A 22,811-nucleotide genomic window follows, 5' to 3' on the forward strand; every position below is an offset into this window, starting at 1 on the left:
TTTCCATAGTTGCACTCAAATAAGTGAGATTTTGAGATACATTTGAGATGACAGTTTGAATTTATCCAAGGCAACATTAAGATTCAGCAGGCCTAGTCAATACCTTGCATGAACTACATTTTTACATGCTTTTAGAGGTCTTTGTGTTTTCTGTGAGGCTCGGAAAAGTTTTTATTGTGAGGGGAAAAAATAATGGAGAAAGACTTACCTTAAGGCAAATAAATGGAAGGAGAATTTAAGTATTTTAAACATTTTGCTTTATAATGATCACATGAAAAGTGGTGGAGAGTATCAGAAGCTGCTTTGTTTGTGTTTGTTTATTTATTTATTTGGCTTTCTGGAGATCATGGAAATTGTTGCTTTTCTGTTTTCCATTCCATAAATGGTTATAAAAAATTCTGCTAACACCATTATGTTGTAGAACATTTACAGTCAAGATTCAATCTTTTCTTTTTCATACAATTTACCAGAAGTTGTCAGCATTATTTGTTGGCTATATTATTTAGCCATCTGGATAAGGAACTAGCTATTCAACTTCCAGGTGCTAAATGTTAAAACATTACATGCATCTTTTTTTCATTATTGTTTTGATGGAATAATTAAATGATTGCTATGTATCCTTTAGAATTGAGACAACTGAGTTTGAATTTCTGTGCATATTACGTAGATAAAATACTACCATTCTTGTTTAGTGCAAATATGCATTAATGCTTTCCCATAATGAATCCAATATGAGAATTTCAGTTTGGCTATTTCTAGACATAAAAAATTTATAATGTCTTTAGTAAATGCTATGTGAAAAATACAGACCAGCCTTTCCCTCTCGTTCTTTTTCAGAAATACTGTGAGGCAATTTTGTAAAATACAGGTAGTCTTCGACTTACAACAGTTCATTTAATGAGTGTTCACAGTTAGAATGGCACTGAAAAAAAAATAACTTATGACCATTTTTCATACTTATGACCACTGCAGCATCCCCATGGTCAGGTGATCAAAATTCAGACGCTTGACAACTGATTCATATTTATGACTGTTGCAGTGTTTTGGGGTCGTGTGATCCCCTTTGTACCCTTCTGACAAGCAAAATCAATGGGGAACCCGATTCACTTAACAATCATGTCACTAACTTAACAATTGCAGTGATTTGCTTAACAACTGTGACAAAAAAGGTTTAAAATGGGTCAAATTTCACTTAACAAATGTCTCACCACAACAGAAATTTTGGGCTCATTTGTGGTCATACATCAAGGAATGCCTGTATTGTTTTGGGTAGTTTATGTATATTCTACCAAAAGCCTGAGTTTCAAAATGTATTGTTTTATTTTGTCTGATAGAAGAGTACTAAAAAGGACTTTTGATCACTCTTTCCCCTATTCCAAATTGAATATTATATTTTATAACTATTTGGATTGCAGGCAGAGGGACTTGATAGCAGAGTTTTTGAGCAGATTTTATGTTAATCATGGTATTGTTTTGGGTTTTTTTCTGTTCCATACAGAATTCTTGATTTGGATCTAGTGGTAAGGGATGAAGATGGTAACATATTAGATCCAGATCAAACCAGCACAATTAGCCTATTCAGAGCTCATGAAACAACTTCCAAACAAGTAGAAGAAAGACTGCTGGAAGAAAAAGTGAGATACAAAATTATTTCTCTCAACTGATATTATGACAATATAAGTGACTGTAAACTATGAATATGCACATGTATGTGCGTGCACATGTGTTCACATACATACATACATACTAAAAGAAACTGTTTTGTTTTGAACTCAAGTCAAGCAATTGTGTTCTGGAGGTTTCGGAAAACTGTTGTGAGTCAGCCATTGTTTGGCAGAACTGGAAATTACAGGTAGTTCTCAATTTACCATAGTTTGTTTAACAATTGTTCAATCTTGTGATGGCTTTGGAAAGATGCAAAACATCTCATGCACACACTGTCCTGTGATTGAAATCTGGACACTTGGCAACCCATTTGCACTTATGACTAGTTGCCAAATGCCCCACAATCATGAGATCACCATTTACAATCTTCGTTGTTGGCTTTCCTGGAAAGCAAATGCTTTCTGATTGAGCTACTACTCTCTGTTCTGTTTAGGAGCAATAGGAATTTGCAGTAATAAGTTTACAAAGGAGCCTCTTCTTGCTCACTCTCAAACGCGCTCCTTCTCCCTCTTTTACACACACACAAATACTCTTCTTCCCACTCCTGTGCAGAGTCCTAGAGAGGAATCAGATCCATCAATCAGATTCCGAGAGAGGAAGCACATCCTCCGCTTTAAGGAATATGCTTGATGGTTTCAACCCTCAAGAAGCCAAGCCAAAGCCAATCTGCTTGATCATAAGAAGAGCAGAAAAAAGTGGGGTTGGAGGAATAGTAGGTAGAACGGACGGAGGCCATTAGGAGGACAAAGAGAAAAAACAGGAGAGGAAAAGGAAGGAGGAGGGAGTGTGCTTTGTTGTTCTGTTCCTCTCTGGCTACCTCCTGCTCTGATGTGCCTTTCCTACCAAAGATACACATGCTGTTCCTGATGAGGAGAGAAGTTGGCATCGTGCAACAGCAGTGGCCGGACTTTTGGAAAGAGCATGTCAGATGTAAATGCCTTATTCTCCAATGTGTAAATAATGTATATATGGAACATCAGAGGTTAACTTATTCTTTGGACTTTAATGTATTCATAACTTACCACTCCCATTCCTAGCTCCACCCCTTGTATATATAAGGAGCCACCCTCACCATTCTCTCTGCTTCTACCTTGAATATTCAGTGAATATAGAACGCCTATCATAATTAAAAAGAAATATATTTAAAGCTTTAACTTCTATTATCTTTATTGAGTCTGATCCTGGAAATATTGCAACAAGCTGGTAGCAGAGGATGGTTAATTGACTCAATAAGTAATTAAAAATGTCCAAGAAAGATAGGCCCAACACCAGGGCCTACAGCAAAGAAATAGAAACTGATCAAGAGATGATCAACGAATCCACCAATGCGATTTCGAGAGAATCCGAAGAATACACCACTGAAGAAGAAGAACTAATGAGTGAAAATAATGACCAGAAAGAAATCGAAATAGAAAATAACGAACTCAGGTCAGAGATATTAAAGATACTAAAAAGCCAAAAGAATGATGAAAGTCTCATCGCGGACCTCCAGGAGATGCTGAAGAACAGCGGAGCAGCGAGAGAGAAAAACGTCATTAAAGAAAAACCCAAAGATCAAAAAATCGTAAGTGAGATGACTACTGAGAAAATAGTTGTTAAAAAGAAAAGATGTGATCCCGCGCGAAATTTTGAATGGCAGCCATCTTGGTTTCAACGAACTTCAAAAGAGAATGGAGCAGAGCCAATCAAAACGCTCAGTTCAAAATTTCTGGCGCGAAAAACACTATCAGACGAAGAAAGTGAGAAAGAAGTCTCAAACTCTTCAGATGATCCAAAATCAGAAAGTGAAGACGATTTAACAAAATCTCAAGTAAAATCAGCAATGAAAACGCTTTTTGCTGCTTTTGGGCCAAGACTGAAAATTACCAAGACATCTACGAAGAAGCAAGAAATCAAACCGGCGACTCAAGACCTGCACGCTCCCATCCTGACTTCGAAAGCGACGACGCCCGAGCCCAGAGAGCCATGCCGATTTCGCCCTACACCACAGACAAAATCGAATACCAACGCACACAAAAAGAAGAAAAGAACCGTCACCACCACCAGAACCCCAAAAACCGAGCCAGAGACCGACTCATCTGAGGAGGAGCGGATCGAGAGAGCTGAAAGGGAGAGAACCTTCCACGACGCCACCAAAGAAGAAATGAACAACGCGCATGTGCGAAACTACGTAGACGACCCAGAAGGACTTGAACTGGCCAGAGAACCGCGCAGACTCATTGCAAGCATCCCAATGCCGTTCTGTAATTTCCTGCACTTGAGAGATCACGGACTGCCCCAGGTTGTAAGTAATGGACAGAATAATGTAGGTAACTTACCCAGTGACTTCCCAAAACTTAGAATTGATGGCATTAATTTACAAGAGTGGTATCAACAGCTTCAGGTTATTTTCATGAAAGAAAATTTACTATTCTTTATAACTAGCCCTCCAAGAAGACCTTGGACTTTAAAAATAGATTGTTTACATCATAGAGCATTTTTCATAATAATATCTAGCGTGTCTCCTGCAATGTATCATAGCATCAAACCAAACCTAACTGTATCAGAAATAATTCAATGCATGTTTAATCTATTTCACAGCGATAGCGTAGCTACAACCACAAGAATGTCTAAGGATTTCTTTTTCTCTAGAGTAAAACCAGGGGTTTCTATAAGTGAGCATTTGATAAATCTAAACAAAATAAGAGCTGAGCTACAATTGAGGGGGGAAGTGATTTCAGATCAAACAATGAAAAGTGTTATTATCAATTCACTTGATCCATCATGGGATAGCTTTATGTCACACTTAGATACCATTAATTTGGGATATTTATCCATAGAAAGTCTATCTAACAAATTGATAGCAGAAGACAATTCAAGAAAAAATCGATCCAGTAACCAAACAGACCACAAACCTTTTAGGAAAGTAGTCTTTCAAGATAAACATAATGAGGCCTTTAGATGCTACAATTGTGGATCCAGGGAACATAGTAGAAGAGACTGCCCCAAAGTCTCAAGAGAGAGACATAGACCAGAATATAGGAGCAAATATAATTACAGACAATCTTCCACAGATAGACACAAATATAGAAGCCCACCAAATTACAAAGAAGGTAGAGGGGGTAGAGAAAATTCAAAAGAGAGGAAATCTGGGTCACTGAATGGGCTAAATAAACAAGACAGCACCAGAACACAGCAGGATGAGAATAACAATTGGCTTATTGATTCTGGTGCAACAAATCACACCACCAACAACAAAAGTATATTATCTTCATTTATAGAAGATAAGTTTGTGATAAAGGTAGCTAATCAAGAAAAGGTTCAAGTACTAGGCAAAGGAAATGTGACCTTGCCTGGTCTAGGGAAAATAGAGGGGGTATTATTAATCCCAGAAATACCTCACAATATACTAAGTGCCATAAAATTAAGCAGAGAATCTGATATCAATATAGTTTTCTCAAAGGGGAAAGCAACTATAGAAAAGAACAAAACAAATGTAGGTACTATAATGATAAAAGGAGGTCTACCCTATCTGATAACTAAAGAAAGATGTTTACATAACATTGATTCAAATATGGAAGATTATATTGAAGCAGATGATGAAAATGTCAGTAACAGTGACAATGATGAGTGTAGAATAACTCATGATCACAAAAACACATACAAGGAAAAGAAACCAAAAATAGGTAAACCAATTCATGATGAGTGTGCTCACATCTTACACAGGAAGTTAGGACATGCAAGCTTTCCTGTAGTACAAAAAATGACTGAACACGCAGAAGGTGTCAAAATAAAAAATTGTGAAAATTATTTGGAATGCTCAGTATGTAAGTCCACCAAACTAAAAACCAGTCCCAGACCAAAAAAATCTAACAGATCAACTAACAATATTTTTGATTTGGTACATATGGACTTAGTTGGTCCATTAAGTCCCTCAATTACCTATAGAAAACGTTACTTCCTAACAATAGTGGATGACTACAGCCGATATGGCTTTGTTTACACATTAAAGCACAAGGATGAAACATTTCAGAAATTTAAGGAATTCTACAAACGTATAGAAACACAACATAATATCAGAATAAAGCAAATTATGACAGATAGGGGATGTGAGTTCATGTCTAAAGAATTCTCCCAATGGTTAAAGGATAGAGGAATGTTACATTTCACGTCCAATCCTTTTTCTGCATTTCAAAATGGAGTTGCAGAGAGGAAAAATTCCACACTACAAACCATGATTAGGTGCACATTAGAGGATGCTGGTTTAGGCAAACAATTTTGGTCAGAGGCATTACATTATTCGAATTACACTCAAAATAGAACCTGGTCCAGTATTGTGAATAAGACACCATATGAGGTGATGTACAATAGAAAACCCAAATTATCACACATGCACATATTTGGAGTCACTGCAGACGTACACATACCTAAACAATTGAGGAGAAAGGGAGAAAACGTATCCAGGAGATTAAGATTCATGGGATACGAAACTGGAACCAAAGGGTACAGATTTATTGATAGTAATAACAAATTTATAGTATCCAGAACAGCTGTGTTCCATGAACAGGCCAATTGGTCAAAATTGCACCTTAATGAAATATTTCCTAATAAATGTAAAGATACGATATCTTGCGAGGAAGGAACAACAGAAAATCAAAATATTAACAAAAGTAAAAACAAAACCAAAACTTGGACTAATAGTCAGCATAAAATAAAGACAGACACATTAACAAAAAAGGAAGCTAGATATTTGCATGATAACCATAGCAAGCCTGAAAGAACTATTAGAAACAATAGAAACCAAATACCAAATAAATACAAAGATTACATAATGCATATGAATGGAGAACAAATAACACCTAATACATATGAAGAAGTATTGAAACTTCCACATGAAGAAAGAGAAAAATGGGAACTAGCTATGGAAAAAGAGATGGAAAGTTTACAAGGATTAAATGTATTCACACCTGCGATCGCACCTAAGGATAAAACAATTATAGGTACCAGGTGGATTTATAAAATTAAGAACTTAGAAGGAGGCAATACCTTATACAAGGCTAGACTAGTTGCACAAGGCTATGCACAAAAATATCCAGAAGACTATACTGATACATATTCACCCACAGTGAGAACAGAGAGTGTCAAAACAGCCCTTGTAGTAGCATCTGCACTCAATCTGGACGTATTCCAATATGACATACAGACCGCATACTTACATGCAAAATTAGATAAGGAAATATATGTAAGAGCACCACACAGTCAATACACTAATAAGAACGAAATTTGGTTATTAAATAAGAGTCTGTACGGATTAAAGCAATCCGGCAAAAGATGGTACGATTGCTTGGTAAAAGTACTTAAGACCATGGATTTCAACGCCACCACTGCTGATAACTGTTTCTTTGTAAAAAAGAGTAATGATCATATTGAATTTGTATTAATTTACGTGGACGATATTTTATACATTGGAAAGCATAAAGAGAGCAGGGAAATCTTTGTAAATAAGTTAAATGAACACTTCTCACTGAAATCTCTGGGTAAAGTGAATAAATACCTTGGTGTGCAAATTAACAAAACTAAAAGGGGATTCAAACTTACACAGAAAGATAAAATCATCGAACTCCTAAACAAATGTAACTTAAATAATGCTAAAACCTGTGACACCCCTATGCAAACTGATTTTCTTAGAAACACTGATGAATCTTCCCCTGAGTTTAAAGACAACACATTTTACAGATCAGTTATAGGTTCACTCCTTTATATATCTAATTGGACTAGGCCAGATATTGCATTACCTCTCAATCTATTGTCAAGATATGTTAGTAAACCAACCTTGTATCATTGGGAAGCTGTCAAAAGAATTCTAAGATATCTGAAGGGTACATTAGATTTTTGTTTAATGTTGGAACCCAATAATGACAGAGAACCAAAAATTACTTGTTATGCTGATGCAGATTGGGCTGGTGATACATCATGCAGAAAGAGTACTTCTGGTTATGTTTTTCTATTGAATGATTGTTCAGTTTACTGGTATACTGGTAAACAAGAACTAGTAGCCACTTCTACTACAGAAGCGGAATATGTTTGTTTGTCCAAAGCTGCAAATAACCTTGTATGGTTCAATGATCTGATCACTGATGTTTGGAAGAAACCCACCTTACCATTTATTATGCATGAAGACAATAAAGCGGCCATTGAAATATCCAGATCCGATGCAATTGGACAAAGGTCCAGGCATATTGATATAAAGTTTAAGCATGTGAGACAACTGTCTCAAGACGGATTCATTAAAGCAATACATTGCGATACTTCTGAACAATTAGCTGACATATTAACAAAACCCTTACCTTCTAAACAACACAAATATTTAACTTCTAAATTATATGTATTATATTGTCCTGAATCAGAATGTAATTGGTGTTGTGTAACGAACCGGCATTTAGAGGGGGATTTGTCAGATGTAAATGCCTTATTCTCCAATGTGTAAATAATGTATATATGGAACATCAGAGGTTAACTTATTCTTTGGACTTTAATGTATTCATAACTTACCACTCCCATTCCTAGCTCCACCCCTTGTATATATAAGGAGCCACCCTCACCATTCTCTCTGCTTCTACCTTGAATATTCAGTGAATATAGAACGCCTATCATAATTAAAAAGAAATATATTTAAAGCTTTAACTTCTATTATCTTTATTGAGTCTGATCCTGGAAATATTGCAACAGAGCAAGCCCCCCCTCCCGCCCCCAGATTCTTGCTAGGAGACTAGGCTCCTTTCCAAAGTTATTTCAGCAAATTCCTGTCACTCCTAAGTAATTATATACTTGGAAGCAGTGATAACATAAGGTATGCGGGGCTGCTGCAGGCAAGTGTGAGAGGCCTGACCAGGCTATCTCTCTGGTTTGACATTGAAAACCCTGCTTGCAGGTAGCATTTTCAGTGCCAGAGCGGAATCTCCTGTGGTTTCCCTGACTTCCCCATTCCCGGTTCCAATTGTAATTGTAGGTTGAAGATTTCCTTATAATGATTTGTTTTTTTCTGGTTTGAAGAAAACAAAATATTGTTCGGTAAATAGATATCCTTCTCTACTGTTTAAGTTACCCCTCTCTAGTCTGTTCAGCTTCCAGTATGTCATATCCCACTGGCCTGTCCACTTCTAATAGCCCAAGCTCCTTCCCCACCCTCTGCTCCTTTTCCTCATTTGCTTTTGTCCTTGACTGTTCTCTTGTTCCCCTTAACCATTTCTGTATAAACAAGGGAGCCTCCAATCTTTGTAATTCTTTCTCTTTCTTTCAAAAACTAATGGTTTTAGGTCACCGCTCCTTGCCCTCACATTCTTATTTACTGCCCAGAATACCTCAGTTTGTCTGTATGTTATATCTTATGATGTCTCTCTGTTCTCAGTGTTCCAAGCCCCCCTCCCCTTTTATCCATGTCCTAGCTTCTTTCAGCCACTTATAATCTTGGCATTTTCTCTTCTTGTTCTCATCAACCATTTCTGCCCAAAGCAAAACTGCCACATCTTGTTCCATGCATGGAACCTAAACACCTGAAACAGGCACAATTTGATTAGGTCTTAGATCAGGGTCCCCAATCTCTGGGCCATGGACAGATACTGGGCCATGGCCTATTGGGAACTGGGCTGCACAAGCAGTGGGAAAGAGCAAAGCTTTATCTAGCATGCATGGGATCTAGGTTGTGTGTGAAAGCATCCCCCCACCCCCGGCCCAGGGAAAAATTGTCTTCCACAGAACTGATCCCTGGTGACAGAAAGATTGGGGACCACTGCCTTGGATCATCTGAAACCAATTTTGCTTTGTAAAAGAGAACTCATGCACTGAATCTTTTGTACACTTACAAAAAAGTTTGGGCACAATGCTCAGTCAAAAATGTTCTTCACATTTATATTTTCAAAAATACATTATTTGATTTATCTGGCTGTAGTAGTATTACACCTTTTTCTAGACTTTTGGGGAATATTGTAGGCAGAATCTGAAATTTGCATTCATAAATGATAAATTCTATGCTTCGCCAGGATTTGTGTGGATTTGCAAATATGTAATTAGTCTGTTTATTCAGGCACATAGAAATAGTGAATTGTGCTTTCACTTACTTTGAAGGTAGTCCTGCAAAATCTATTCGGGTTCTTTCACTTTTTACATTTCCACATCTCTCAGAACAGTTCTACATTTAGCAGAGCAGACATAAATGGAATGAAGGTGACTAGGGATTAGTTAATTGTACAATTATACCCCAATCCATATGCACTTACAAAAGTAGATTTATGTAATTGATTGTATTACTATATAACGATAGTAATTGCAGAATATTGTATATATTTTTTTCTTTTCTCTCTTGGATTGTAGTCTCAAAAGCAGAACCTTGACATTAGTAGAGAAGCAAAATTTGCTGCAACACCTTCATTTGCATTATTTGTAAATCTGAAAAATGTTGTTTGCAAAATTGGAGAAGATGCTGAAGTCCTTATGTCTTTGTATGATCCTTTGGAATCCAAGTTTATAAGGTCAGTGCTTTAACTGCTCCCATGCTTGCTTTAGAACTTCAAAATATCAAAGGCATAAAACAGATTTTATGTAATATGTATTAACATGGGAAGGACAAAGAGGCTATCTGAGAAATACTGCTATTAGTCATTAGCCGCAAATTGTCTGTGGAAATTTTCTAAATCATCGGGTCTCTATGAAAGGTTGTAGTGTTAATTACCATTTATATAGTTTGTGGCATTATTGGGACCTTCTGGTCCTGTTGTGCTATTACCTTTTACAATAACAAGAAGACAAATAACTTTTCTTGTGGGTTTCCCAATTTGTATAATATGAGACATTAAAAATGCAATGCTAAAAGGTTTAGAACTTTTATAATGGATATTCAGTATCCTTTGTTTTTGCATGTCCATATAGCTTCACATGAAAGAATAAAACCCATCAAAAAATCTTCTATGGATTCTTTTTCTGAAAGAGATGGATGTTTTCTCATCCTAGAACAGAATGATAATAGTCAACATCACAGGTCTGCTTTGAGATCAGACAGGATGAAAGCTCTGAAACAAATGATACATTACAAATATAAATGATTATTAAAATAAGTATAATGCTTTTTGTTTACAATCTGTATTTTAAAAAATTCACATAGTAAGCTGACACATCACTAGAAAATGAATTTGAGAAAGCTGTTTTGAATTTATTTTGCTTTAGACATAGCATGTTGCTAATCTCTTTTTGTTGGTGTGTTATGGTGAAAAAAATGAGCTCTTCCTTACACTCCGAGATAATTTTATTCAGTAACAATTAGAAGAAAATACATACTTTGACTTATTTCCATTTTTTATTTATATCTGAGATATTTGTGTTTGTCTATCTATCTATCTATCTATCTATCTATCTATCTATCATTTATCTATCTGATCTATCTATCTATCTATCTATAGAGAGATATACTTAAAGAAATGTTTATACATTTTTATTTTATTAATTGTAAACTACTTAGAAGCATTGGGCAACCTATAAATTGTGCAAATAAATAAATCTGGTTTGCATCAAACTCTGAATACCCTTCAGTGTGTTTGTTTAAATATAATGTTAACATACTTGAACGTAAAACTGCTTTTGCTTTCATAATGAATAAGACAGTCAAATTTTATTTTTATTTACATAGTGAGAATTATCTGGTGAGATGGTCAAGTTCTGGTCTACCAAAAGACATAGATAAATTACATAATCTTCGAGCAGTCTTTACGGTAAATATTCTTTTTATCTTAGTGATACTTACATTATCCGGTTGCTTCAGTATTTTCCATGTCGTATCAGAATATATATACAAAGAGCCTTAAGTTAATTTTTTGGTAACTCTAGAAATGGGAAAGAGTCCTTTAAATATTACGGAGCTGAGCCTTCCATTCTGGCATTCTAGCATAAATTAGAAGAAAGCCAACACTAGAAAATTTCAATGGCTGTGATAGCTAGGAATTTTGGGTCCAAATATATCTGTTCTTAATATTGATTGATTGATTGATTGGTTCGATTTATGTGCCGCCCTTTTCCGAAGACTTAGGGCGGCTTACAATGCGTTAAGCAATAGCCTTCATACTTTTTGTATATACCTGCTTAGTAGGGCTTTCGGCCCCCCCCAAGCGGTGTTCTTTTTTATACAAAGTCAGCTTATTGCCCCCACAAACCGGGTCCTCATTTTACGTACCTCGAAAGGATGGAAGGCTGAGTCAACCTTGAGCCTGGTGAGATTTGAACTTGCAGTAATTGCAGGCAGCTAGTGTTACTTAATAGTGCTTTAGTCTGCTGCTCCACCAAGGCTCAAAGCTAGAAGCTTTGGTAAAACGTGACATAAACGATAAAGAGGTAGACAAATGGTTTGATGGTAGAAGAGGGCTTCTTTCTATTCCTGCAAGTGTTCTTTCTGATATCTGCATATGTACGATCATTGGTCCTTGATGGAGTTCTGCTTGCTTTTTCAGGACTGGGAAAAAAGACTGTTTTAAGCAGATGTGCTTCATAAGTTTTGTTTACTCTTTGTTAATGCATTTAAAATCTACATGGATTTCCCTATGGTGTTATTAAAATAACATTTCTTCGTCCTCTCTCTAAAATAAACAGATTTGAATCCTTTTCACAGTTAGAGGGAAAATAGCCTTTAAATCTAGCAAAATTATTCAAGATTCTATATAACAGCTTTTAACAGATCCAAGTAAATATATCCCTTAACTAGCCGTATGAACATTTAGCTGTGTAAAAATGATTGTAAAAATGAAGAAATGACAGGCTAAATAGTAAAACTTCAGTATGAATTGTAAAATAGCTGTGTGAGATGATTTTATAAGGAAAAAAATTCACATTTCTAGGACCTTGGCAGCAGTAAAGACCGGAAGAGAGAGAAGATCAGTTTTGTGTGTCAGATTGTACGAGTTGGCAGAATGGAACAAAGAGAGAACAACACAAGGAAACTAACTTCTGGGCTACGGCGACCTTTTGGTGTAGCAGGTAATACAGTACATTGTCAGAATATTTTGCCAATAATAGCAGCTGCTGGGGATTGAAGTGATTTGACCTACTATAGTTTTGTTCAATCTTTTTGTAACATATTTTTTGCATGCAGGAAGTCCTCAACTTATAGTAGTAATTGGGACTGAAATTTCTATCACTAAGTGACGTGGTTGTAAAGCATGATTGCCTCGCTTAGCGATGGCAATCCCTGCAGTTCCAGTTGCCATGATTAACTGAATCCCACAGTCATTAGGCAAGGAAACTTCCTCTTAGTTCCCCAACCTGACCAAAGTCAGTGGAGAAGTTGGCAAGAAGTTGCAAGTTCCAGACCTGCAGGTAGTAAAGGGTTACAAGGATGGGGGAGGGAGGCAGGATATGTGTGAGAATTGCTGTGTGGATTGAAGTGGTGATGCGAAGGAAGAGGTGCTGCATGGGTCAGGAAGGTGCGAGGGTATATATGAGAAGTGCTTCACAGTGGGTGCACAGCGCTCCTAACAATGGTGAAATCTAAAATTTGTTACTACTGGTTCTGTGGACGTGGCTTGGTGGTGGGGGGTAATGTGACTGGGTGGGCATGGCCAATATTTTTTTTTTTACTTTTAAAACCATTTTTTCTACAACCTCTTCGGCGAAGAGGCTGTAAAAGAATGCTTTCAAAAGGCTCTGATGATCCCAGCTGAGTTGCTTGATTGGCAGAGGCTTTTTTTAAAACGCCTCTGCCAATCAGGTAACTCAGCTGGGATTGTCACAGACTTTTAAAAGAAAAAAAACCCCCTTTTTTTCTTTTAAATGCCTCTGACAATCCAAGCTGATCGGTTGGATCGGTTTTTTAAAAAGCTTCTGCCAATCAGGCAGCTCAGCTTGGATCGTCAGAAGCATTTAAAAGAAAAAAAGGGTTTCTTTCTTTTAAAAGCCTTCGACGATCCCAGCTGAGCTGCACTATCATCAGAGGCTTTTTTTTTAACTTTTAAAAGCATTTTTTGGCCGAAGAGGTTATAGAAAAAATGCTTTTAAAAGTAAAAAAAAAAAGCCTCTGGTGATTGTGCGGTTCAGATGAGCATGGGGAGGCCCAGATATTTTTGCTATCGGTTCTCCGAACCACCCGCCTCCATTGCTACCGGATCAAGCGATCCGGTCCGAACCAGGAGCATTTCACCCCTGGATCCTAAGGGGTGCAAGAGTGACCAGCTCATTGTGAGGTGACTTGCTATCCAAAGGAACCTACAATAATGACAATGGGAAGACCAGTTAGCTCAATTCATTGGGCCCAGAAAAAAAAATACAGTGAGGTAGTTTCTGCCCTTCCTCCCAGAAAGAAAGCTTTGAGGTAGACTTCAAGGGGACAAAACTGTGGCCTTTGACATTGAACAGAAGACTGGCCAAATCCTCTGTTTCCAAAGTAGAGTGTCATGGTAATGGGATTCATTCTGGCTCAACCCATTGTTATTTAGTTTGAAGGATAATAGAAAAGAGGTAAGAACATTTCAAGAGCCCTTGGACAAGGTGCCTGCCTATCTTGTGAAACACAACCATGGTTTTCTTTTCTTGGCTTTGGATGATTGCTATCAATTTAATGCTTTAAGTTTTAAAAATCATTTTGTATCAATTTAGGATATGGATGTAGATGTTGATATAGATACTGTATATTCATTGGTTAATGCCAATAAATACCCAATATTACCACCAGAAGATTTCACCTTGTTTTACTGATACGAGTGAAGCAAGTTTGTCTTTCAGCAGAGTAACACTTCTTGATAGAAAATAATTCCAAGCAGTCTGTTATCATCACTGTTTGCCACTCTTTTCCATTATAACTTAATCCTTAATGAGGCTTGTTTCTCTTTGAATTCAGTGATGGATATAACTGACATAATTAATGGGAAAGTAGATGATGAAGACAAGCAGCACTTCATTCCATTTCAACCGTAAGTGCAAATTAATACAGAAAAGTAATCAGGACTGATATCAGGAATAGATGGGTTATGATTCTTTGTTAAAAATAAACTCTCTCAGTTTTGAAAATGTGAAGAATAAAAAAAATAAATGGACAGGACAGTTTTGGAAGAAAAAATGATTTACTTTGGAACTAACCAATGTGATTAAACAGTCTCTTCCCAAAGAATTAAATAGCCAGCTCTGAATTTTTTTTTGTAAAGCTAAAATAATTTCAGTGTTTCTATAGGCACAACCTGCCTGCAGATAAAGTCCTCTGTATTGTGAATACATTTTCTATTTAACTTTGCAGTTCAAAATCTTGAATTGTTAGTACCATTCTTAGATAAGAATCAGAGATGTGGGTATTAGAATATTAATAGTTTCAAATATGTACATTTTAGAACTTATCTGTTTTGTTTTGTTTTGTTTCAATGAAATAAGATATGTGTGCATAAAATATTTGGACTAAGATAAAATACAGTATTTTAAATTTAAAGAAAAAACATGATACATGAATGTGAATTGTTTAGATCTTGTAGTAGAAGTAACAGAACAATAATCCTCAGAGTATAATGAAATTTATTTATCAAATCTATTTATCAAATTTCTAAAACCAGAATACAGACTGCTCTATGATTAGTGGCTAATGATAGTGATTGAGTAGAAGAGCATCATTTGTTCCAATAAGCTTAATGTTGAATGTGTTTGCATTTTTTGGTTTTCATATATGCAAACATAAATTTATATAAAAAGTTATATAATAAACACAAACAAATGAACATTATTTGGGTGCATCTATAATACAGCATATGCTGTTTAAATAAAAAGAAGAAAATTAAATAGCATAAATTAGTATAAAATGGCAAATTTATGGACTTCAACTCCCAGAATACCCCAGCCAGCTCTGGGAATTGAAGTCCATAAGTCTAAAATTTGCCAAGGGTGGCACTCCTGGTATAAAATGAAAGCCTCAATGAGAGAATAAAATTGGGCTTGAGATAAATGAAACAAAGATCCACTTGCTTAATTAATATTTTCTTGGTGATATTTCTCAAATGATCCCAATAGTATTATTTTGTGTTATATTATGAATTGTCTGCTATATATTTCTAAAAGCATTCTGGTTAAAAATGAAATGAGATATTTCATGGATCTGAATTTCTGAAATAAAATATTTTCCATTCATGTTTTGTAGCTTTCTTTTTTATATTATGGTTAATTAAATTATTCTTTAGAAAAAACTTTTATCAAAAGTGAGTTATATGCAATTTATGAAGAACTTCCTGTTACTTATTTATTTTGTATTGTATCTTTCTTGTGTTACTTGGTATTTTTCTTTCCATGTGTTGAATTTTGGACACCATTGAAAAAATATAACAGCTGTCATTAAACATGGGGCCAAATTGTTCTGGGATGGTGGATGACATTTTTCTAAATACTACATTTCATTTGTTACTTCAATATTTTCATCCTTTCCATCATGTAGCAAAATCGTTTCATGGATTTTCTTGATTGTTTTCCAACCCCACTAAGCTACTTTTATTTGTAGTAGCTTTCTGCTTTTTGTTATTTGTTATTAGAATTGTAGTCAATTCATTTCATCCCTGAAACTGGACTTCACTGGTCCATGGGGGTGGTATGCTTTACATTTTGGTGTTGTTATTTTATATGTAACTTTTTTCAGGCTTTCCATCTCTATTCTACATACCTCCATGATAAATCTGGATTATGTTTTTTTCTGAAATCATAAATTCATTTCTCCTTATTAGTTTCCTGATTGATTATCTTTCTGTGTCTTCCTTTTTTTTTCTTTGTCTTGTGCCGACTAACAAATACTCTTTGTCACCTGTGTGATACTCTCTGTTACGTCTTTGTTCTATGACTTCTGGTTTTCTGCCCCTTCCATCTTTGTTACCTTTTGGTGTTGGTCGTCATGTGCATTCTCCAGGCTAGCATTGGATAACACCATTCGACACAAGCAGTTGAACATATCATCCCGTTTTTCACCCAGGGTGGCAGGGGAGAATGATTTTCTTCAGACTGTAATAAACAAAGTGATTGCTGCTAAAGAAGTTAATCATAAGGGTCAAGGTAGGTATTTTCCTTTCCTTAGGTTGTTAGCATTAGCAATGATTAGGAAAGTAATCAGTTTTGTACTAAAACTATTGGGTTGTTCTTAGCATGGAAAAGGTTTCTTGTTTCTGATTTGCTCCTTTTTTGCTTCATGAAGAATGACGATCATTCTGAAGCCCTGTTTTAAAATACGCATTTATCATTTTTGCATCTTTCACTGACATCTAACATTCATCATCTTATTAATGTGCTTTTCAGTTTTTTACTGTAAAAAAATCTTAATTTGAGATCATGGTTAGTTGGCTATATCAAAAATAATAAATCTATCTGAGCTTTGCATACATATATTTGCTACATGCTTTTTGTTATTCAGTTTATTATTTAGTTCTCTTGCTGCCTTAATAGAAACTGGATATGGATGTAGAAACCCTTTTCAAGATATTTTAGAAATAGCTGTGTGCTTCTTGCAAAAATTATTTAAAAGTTTGATAAAAGGCTTCTTTTTGTTTTTGTCTTAAAGATTGTTTTTAAGAAAACAAAAGGCTTATCTTCATTTGTCTGTGTATCACTGCTGCAATTTATTAATGTGTAAAATAAACTAATATGGATTTAAAAAAAAAGAGGTAAAGTAATCTTATAAGATCACCTCTCACTTGGAAAGTTGAGAGATCAATCCTAGGTAGCAGCAGATGTAGCAGAAAATATCTGCTACAAATTCCACATGATGTCAGGAAGGGTATCCAGCCGCTAACGTTCAGCTCCATCCAGTCACCCTGATTCTACTCTGAATTAAGGGATTACAGAGTCATAAAAAAAAGGGGGGGAGTTTGAATAGGGACATTTGATCAATATTTTTTAGCACCACCATTACATTAGAAATGCTGCTTTTTAGTTTAGAATCTCAGCTTGAATTGTTCATAAATATTTAAAATATTTGTGTACATAATGTTTAAAGAGCTATACTTAAGTAATTACTACAGTTTTACTCATTTCATTGGCCCCAGGTATTCTTATGGTAAGATTTATTTATATTGCATAGTCTGTGTTCAGTTATTTTGGTTCATTTTTCTCTGCATAGTAATTACATTTTTCAAAGATGGCATTGTTTTCTTCTTTCTATATTAATATGGATGATGGAAAATACAGAGTTCTCAAACAAAAGGAGGCACTATATGTGTGTATGTGTATATGCGCCGTTCAAATGGTCACTAAACGAATGGATGTGAATCGAAGACTACCTGTGTTAATTTTAAGTAGTCAAATAATCTCATTCCATATTTGACTGCTATTTCTTACTAACTAAACCAAATTATATATATATAAGTGTTTTTCTATCGAGACACCCAGTCTGCCCCAGCATGTGGGAGGGAGCATATTGCATCCCTTTTGCCTTTCAGCTCCAATCCAGGAGCCCTCAAGCAGTCGCATTCACGACAAACCATTTTATATCAAATGTATATTTTGCTGATAAATAAAGGGAGACTAGTATAGATCTATTTCAAGCTATTTAGCTCTCATCAGCTAGCCATACCCTTACTTGGATTCGAAGTTGGGCTCCCTGCATGTTAGGCAGTTGTATTAACCTCTTAGCCACAAATTCTTCTCCCTTCATCAGCTTCAGCCAGGGAAGAGATTAAGTGTTTTCCTATCGAGATGCAGCACGTTCCCTCCCACATGCTGGGGTAGACTAGGTGTCTTGATAGGAAAACACTTAATATATATATATCTATATATATATCTGTATATCTTTGGTTTAGTTAGTAAGAAATAGCTGTCAAATATGGAATGAGATTATTTGACTACTTAAAATTAACACAGGTAGTCTTCAATTCACATCCATTTGTTTAGTGACTATTTGAATGGCACTGAAAAAAAGTGCTTTTGACTGTTTTTCACATGTAGATTGCTGTAGCATCCCTATAGTAATGTAATAAATTCAAGAGCTTGGCAACTGGCATGTATTTATGACAGTTTTACTGTCATGTGATCACTATTTGTAACTTCTGAGCCAGCTTTCGACAAGCCAAGTCAATGGGGAAGCCAGATTTGCTTAATGTTTGCAGTGATTTGCTTAACATCTGTTTGCAGAAAGGTCATAAAATGGGACACGAGTCACATAACAACTATCTTGCTTAACAGTGAAAATTTTGGGCTTCATTGTGGTTATAAGTTGAGAAGTACCTGTAGTTTCTTCTTTCTCTGAATTCTGTTTTTAGTCTTACATTTTCCCATCATATTAAAATTAAAAAAAACCAAACCCAATGTGTTAGACTGTATGTGAAACCCCCAGTTTACGAAATAATATTTTTTTACTAAATTCTACAGGTCTGTGGGTGACACTGAAACTTCTTCCAGGAGACATACATCAGATACGGAAAGAATTTCCTCACTTAGTTGATAGAACCACAGCTGTGGCACGGAAAATGGGCTTTCCAGAAATTATTATGCCTGGTAAGACTATACAGTGATAAAATTAAAGATGTTGGTACAACATAGGCATAGGTTAAGTCATGAACTTGTATTAAATAGTATTCGGAGGGATTAAAAGTTGTTGTCAAAAATATGAAGTCTGAACATATTTTAACTTTATTTGGATTGTTTAGCATAAACAAGATCTAGTTAAGTTCTATTTTTTCTTTGAGGTAAAAGAAATATTTGTTTATGAATGTGCTGCATCAATAGGAATCATTTTCATTTGTCATGCATAGCAGACTGTCACTTATTCACAGTGCAGATAATTCTTTAGAAGAGTCATGATGGCACAGTGGATAAAATGCAGTATTGCAGACTAATTCTGCTGACTGCCAGCAGTTCGATCCTGACTGGCTCAAGGTTGACTGAGCCTTCCATCCTTCTTAGGTTGGTAAAATGAGGACCCAGATTGTTGGGGCCAATATGCTGACTCTATAAACCGCTTAGACAGGGCTGTAAAGCACTATGAAGCGGTATATAAGTGCTATTGCTATTCTTGTTATATGTGAAGTGTAAATTATGAGTTATTTTTGAAGTATTATTTTGGGTTAGATGATAGTCTTGAAAATTTCTGTACATTCAACACTCTAAAACACAGGCTCAGAAAAAGTTAAATAATTGCTGCTATTCTAGAATGCATTCTCTATAAATGTAGTATTGAAATTATTATAGCTTAGAGGAAAGTGTAAGAAAAAACAGATAAACAAATCATAAGCCACTATAATTCTTAAAATTTGCTTTCTGTTTTTTAGGATATTGGTTAAGTTAATTATAATATATTAAATCAGTGAATTGTTCTTCTCTTTTGTTTCTAGGTGATGTCCGTAATGATATTTATGTAACATTACTTCAAGGAGATTTTGACAAAGGCAACAAAACTACAGCAAAGAATGTAGAGGTTACAGTATCTGTTTATGATGAAGATGGAAAAAAATTAGAGGTATTTTTGTAAAAAGTTGAAATCTGATTTTGGGTTGGTTCAAAATGATGTGATTGATTAGTCAGATACTTATTAAATCATGGTTAAATATTTTTAAAGCATGAACCCCTCCCCCCTTTTTTCTCCTGAACATTTACTGGATAATTTAATGCCACACTTTTCCCATGCTGCCATATATTTCAAGAATAATAATTTTACAACTTGAATCCAGAAATTGAGAATCATCTGAAATTACATTACATTATTTGATTTCCTACTAGGTGTAATGATAATTGCATTTATCATCAGTGGTATTCTTCATTCTTTGGCATCTTTAAAGATAACTGTAGATGACTGCAAAGATGCTTCACAAATCTATTTGATTTTCTCCCAGTGCTCCAGTATTAGAAAACAAATTTCCTTCATTCTTTTCCTTATTAACTAATTATATAGTAGTTAAAGATGAATACTTGAATTCTTGGTATATTTTTCAATATATGCCTACAATCAAATCATTGTTACTGTATTTATGACATTTGACTGGGTCAAAAAAATTTGAGAAAGCATTTGAATGTGTAAGAAAGCGTTATATGTAGTCCTCGACTTACAACCACAACTGACATCAGAATTTCCATTGCTAAATAAAGAGATTGTTAAGTGAGTCATGCCTTGAAAATGCTTTTCTTGACATGATGGCTAAGCAAATCATTGCAATTGTTAACTGAATTGTTAAGTGAGTCTGGCTTCCCTCATTGACTGCTCATCAGAAGCCAGCTGGGAAAGTTGAAGGCTGATCACATGACCCAAGGACATTGCAACTGTTGTAAATGCATGCCAGTTGCCAAGTGCAAGGACCAATCATAGGTCACTTTTTTCAGTGCTGTTGTAACTAAACCATTGCTAAATAAATGCTTGTACATCAAGGACTACCTGTATAAATATTCATATTAATAAAGGAGAATATTTGTAGCTTAGGGTTGAAATGAGGGGTCCTTGGTGCTCTCTGAACTTACTTGTTTTCTTGTAGACGTTTCATTACCCTAACTAAGTAACATCATCAGTGCTAGTGTGGAGTGCTGTTTGCTGTCAGTTTATACTCTAGAGACTTGCCTATCTGTGTGGGTGGGGGTGCTCTTAGATATTCTTTGGTTGGGCTGTTTACTGTTGGCTTCTTTGGCAGTTTCTTGATTGGGGTATTGCTTACTTGATTGTTGGTCTGAAGTTAATCTATACATGTTGTATTGTCTACGTGTCTATTGATGGCTGATTTGTCTGAGTGCCAGGCTTCTAGAAAAATTTGACTCTGACAAATCAGCCATCGATAGACACATAGACATTAATAACATCTATAGACTATGCAAAAGAGACCATCAACCAGCCCAAAAGAGAACAAAAGGACTCCAGCACCTTCCCACCAGCAATCAGCACCCAGGTCAGCATAGATTAACTCCAGGGTTAACTGGAGGAGCCTGGTGGTAGGAGCCTAGTGGTGCAGTGGACTAAACTACTGTTAAAGTAGTATTTAGCTACCAGCTGCCTGCAATTACTGCGAGTTCAATTCTCACCAGGCTCAAGGTTGACTCAGCCTTCCATCCTTCCAAGGTAGGTAAAATGAGGACCCGGTTTGTGGGGGCAATAAACTGACTGTATAAAATAGAACACCGCTTGGGGGGGGGCAAAAGCCCTAATAAGCAGGTATATACAAAAGTATGAAGGCTATTGCTTAAAAGCAATGTAAGCCGCCCTGAGTCTCCGGAGAAGGGCGGCATATAAATCAAACTAATAAAATAATAAATAATAATAAAATAATAATAATAATAACTTCAGACCAACAATCAAATAAGCAATACCCCAATCAAGAAACTGCCAAAGAAGCCAACAGCAGACAGCCCAACCAAACAATCCCTAAGACCGTCCTCACCCACATAGACTGGCAAGACACCAGAATATAAACTGACAGCAAACAGCACTCATTCCTAGCACTGATGATGTTATTTAGGTAGGGTAATGAAACGTCTGCAAGAAAACAAGCAAGCTCATAGTCCCAAGGACCTCTCAAATATTCATATTGTTACATATTTTTAAGATTTCACTTGCCTGTATTACAAAAATACTATTATATTTGAATTAAAAGTTAATTTTTATTCTGATTGTCTCTTAAATATAGTGATAGCATTTGCTTATACCTGCAACTGCAACATTGATTTTTGCTTTCTTTCCTTGTTTTAAGAATGTGATTTTTCCTGGGGCCGGAGATGAAGCTCTTTCAGAATATAAATCTGTTATATATTATCAAGTAAAGCAACCCCGCTGGTTTGAAACTATAAAGGTATGCTTGGCATTAAACTTTATTTTTAAAAGAAATGGATAAGAGAGATATAGAACCTCTTGGTATCCATGCCAGAATAATCTTTCTGTGTTGCTAAGGAGTAGTATAGATGAAGTCCTTTACTGATCACATTCTCTCTGTCTCTGTCTCTTTTCATCTTCCAGTCTAGGCAACTTGGATATCTTTGCTCTGAATTTTGGTCATCTGACCATGGAGATGCTGCCACGGTTGCAAGTGTGAAAAATGGTCAGAAGGTCACTTTTTTTCAGTACTATTGTAACTTTGAATGGTTACTAAATGAACTGTTGTAAATCAAAAACTACCTGTATTTTAGCCACAAAATTTCCATGTACATTACAGATAGTCCTTGACTAACAACAATTCATTTAGTGGCCGTTCAGTTATAATGGCACTGAAAAA

General features: G+C 35.7%; 1 protein-coding gene across 4 annotated transcripts in view; it reads left to right on the top strand.

Moving 5' to 3' along the window:
• The window catches only part of DOCK1 (dedicator of cytokinesis 1), a 427,633-nt gene that overhangs the window by 80,224 nt on the left and 324,598 nt on the right, over positions 1-22,811 (top strand). For 3 of the 4 annotated variants that reach the window (XM_034436445.3, XM_034436446.3, XM_034436448.3), the window contains exons 7-15: positions 1,499-1,634; positions 10,015-10,172; positions 11,324-11,405; positions 12,522-12,660; positions 14,516-14,588; positions 16,547-16,689; positions 18,997-19,122; positions 19,959-20,083; positions 22,293-22,391. In XM_034436445.3, the coding sequence (XP_034292336.2) occupies positions 1,499-1,634; positions 10,015-10,172; positions 11,324-11,405; positions 12,522-12,660; positions 14,516-14,588; positions 16,547-16,689; positions 18,997-19,122; positions 19,959-20,083; positions 22,293-22,391 (1,081 nt within the window). The remainder of the gene's footprint in view (positions 1-1,498; positions 1,635-10,014; positions 10,173-11,323; positions 11,406-12,521; positions 12,661-14,515; positions 14,589-16,546; positions 16,690-18,996; positions 19,123-19,958; positions 20,084-22,292; positions 22,392-22,811) is intronic. The other variant, XM_034436447.3, reaches the window with a different exon arrangement.

The sequence above is a fragment of the Pantherophis guttatus genome, chromosome 6 (assembly GCF_059756535.1).
Source record: "Pantherophis guttatus breed Tessera chromosome 6, ASM5975653v1, whole genome shotgun sequence".
NCBI lineage: Eukaryota > Metazoa > Chordata > Lepidosauria > Squamata > Colubridae > Pantherophis > Pantherophis guttatus.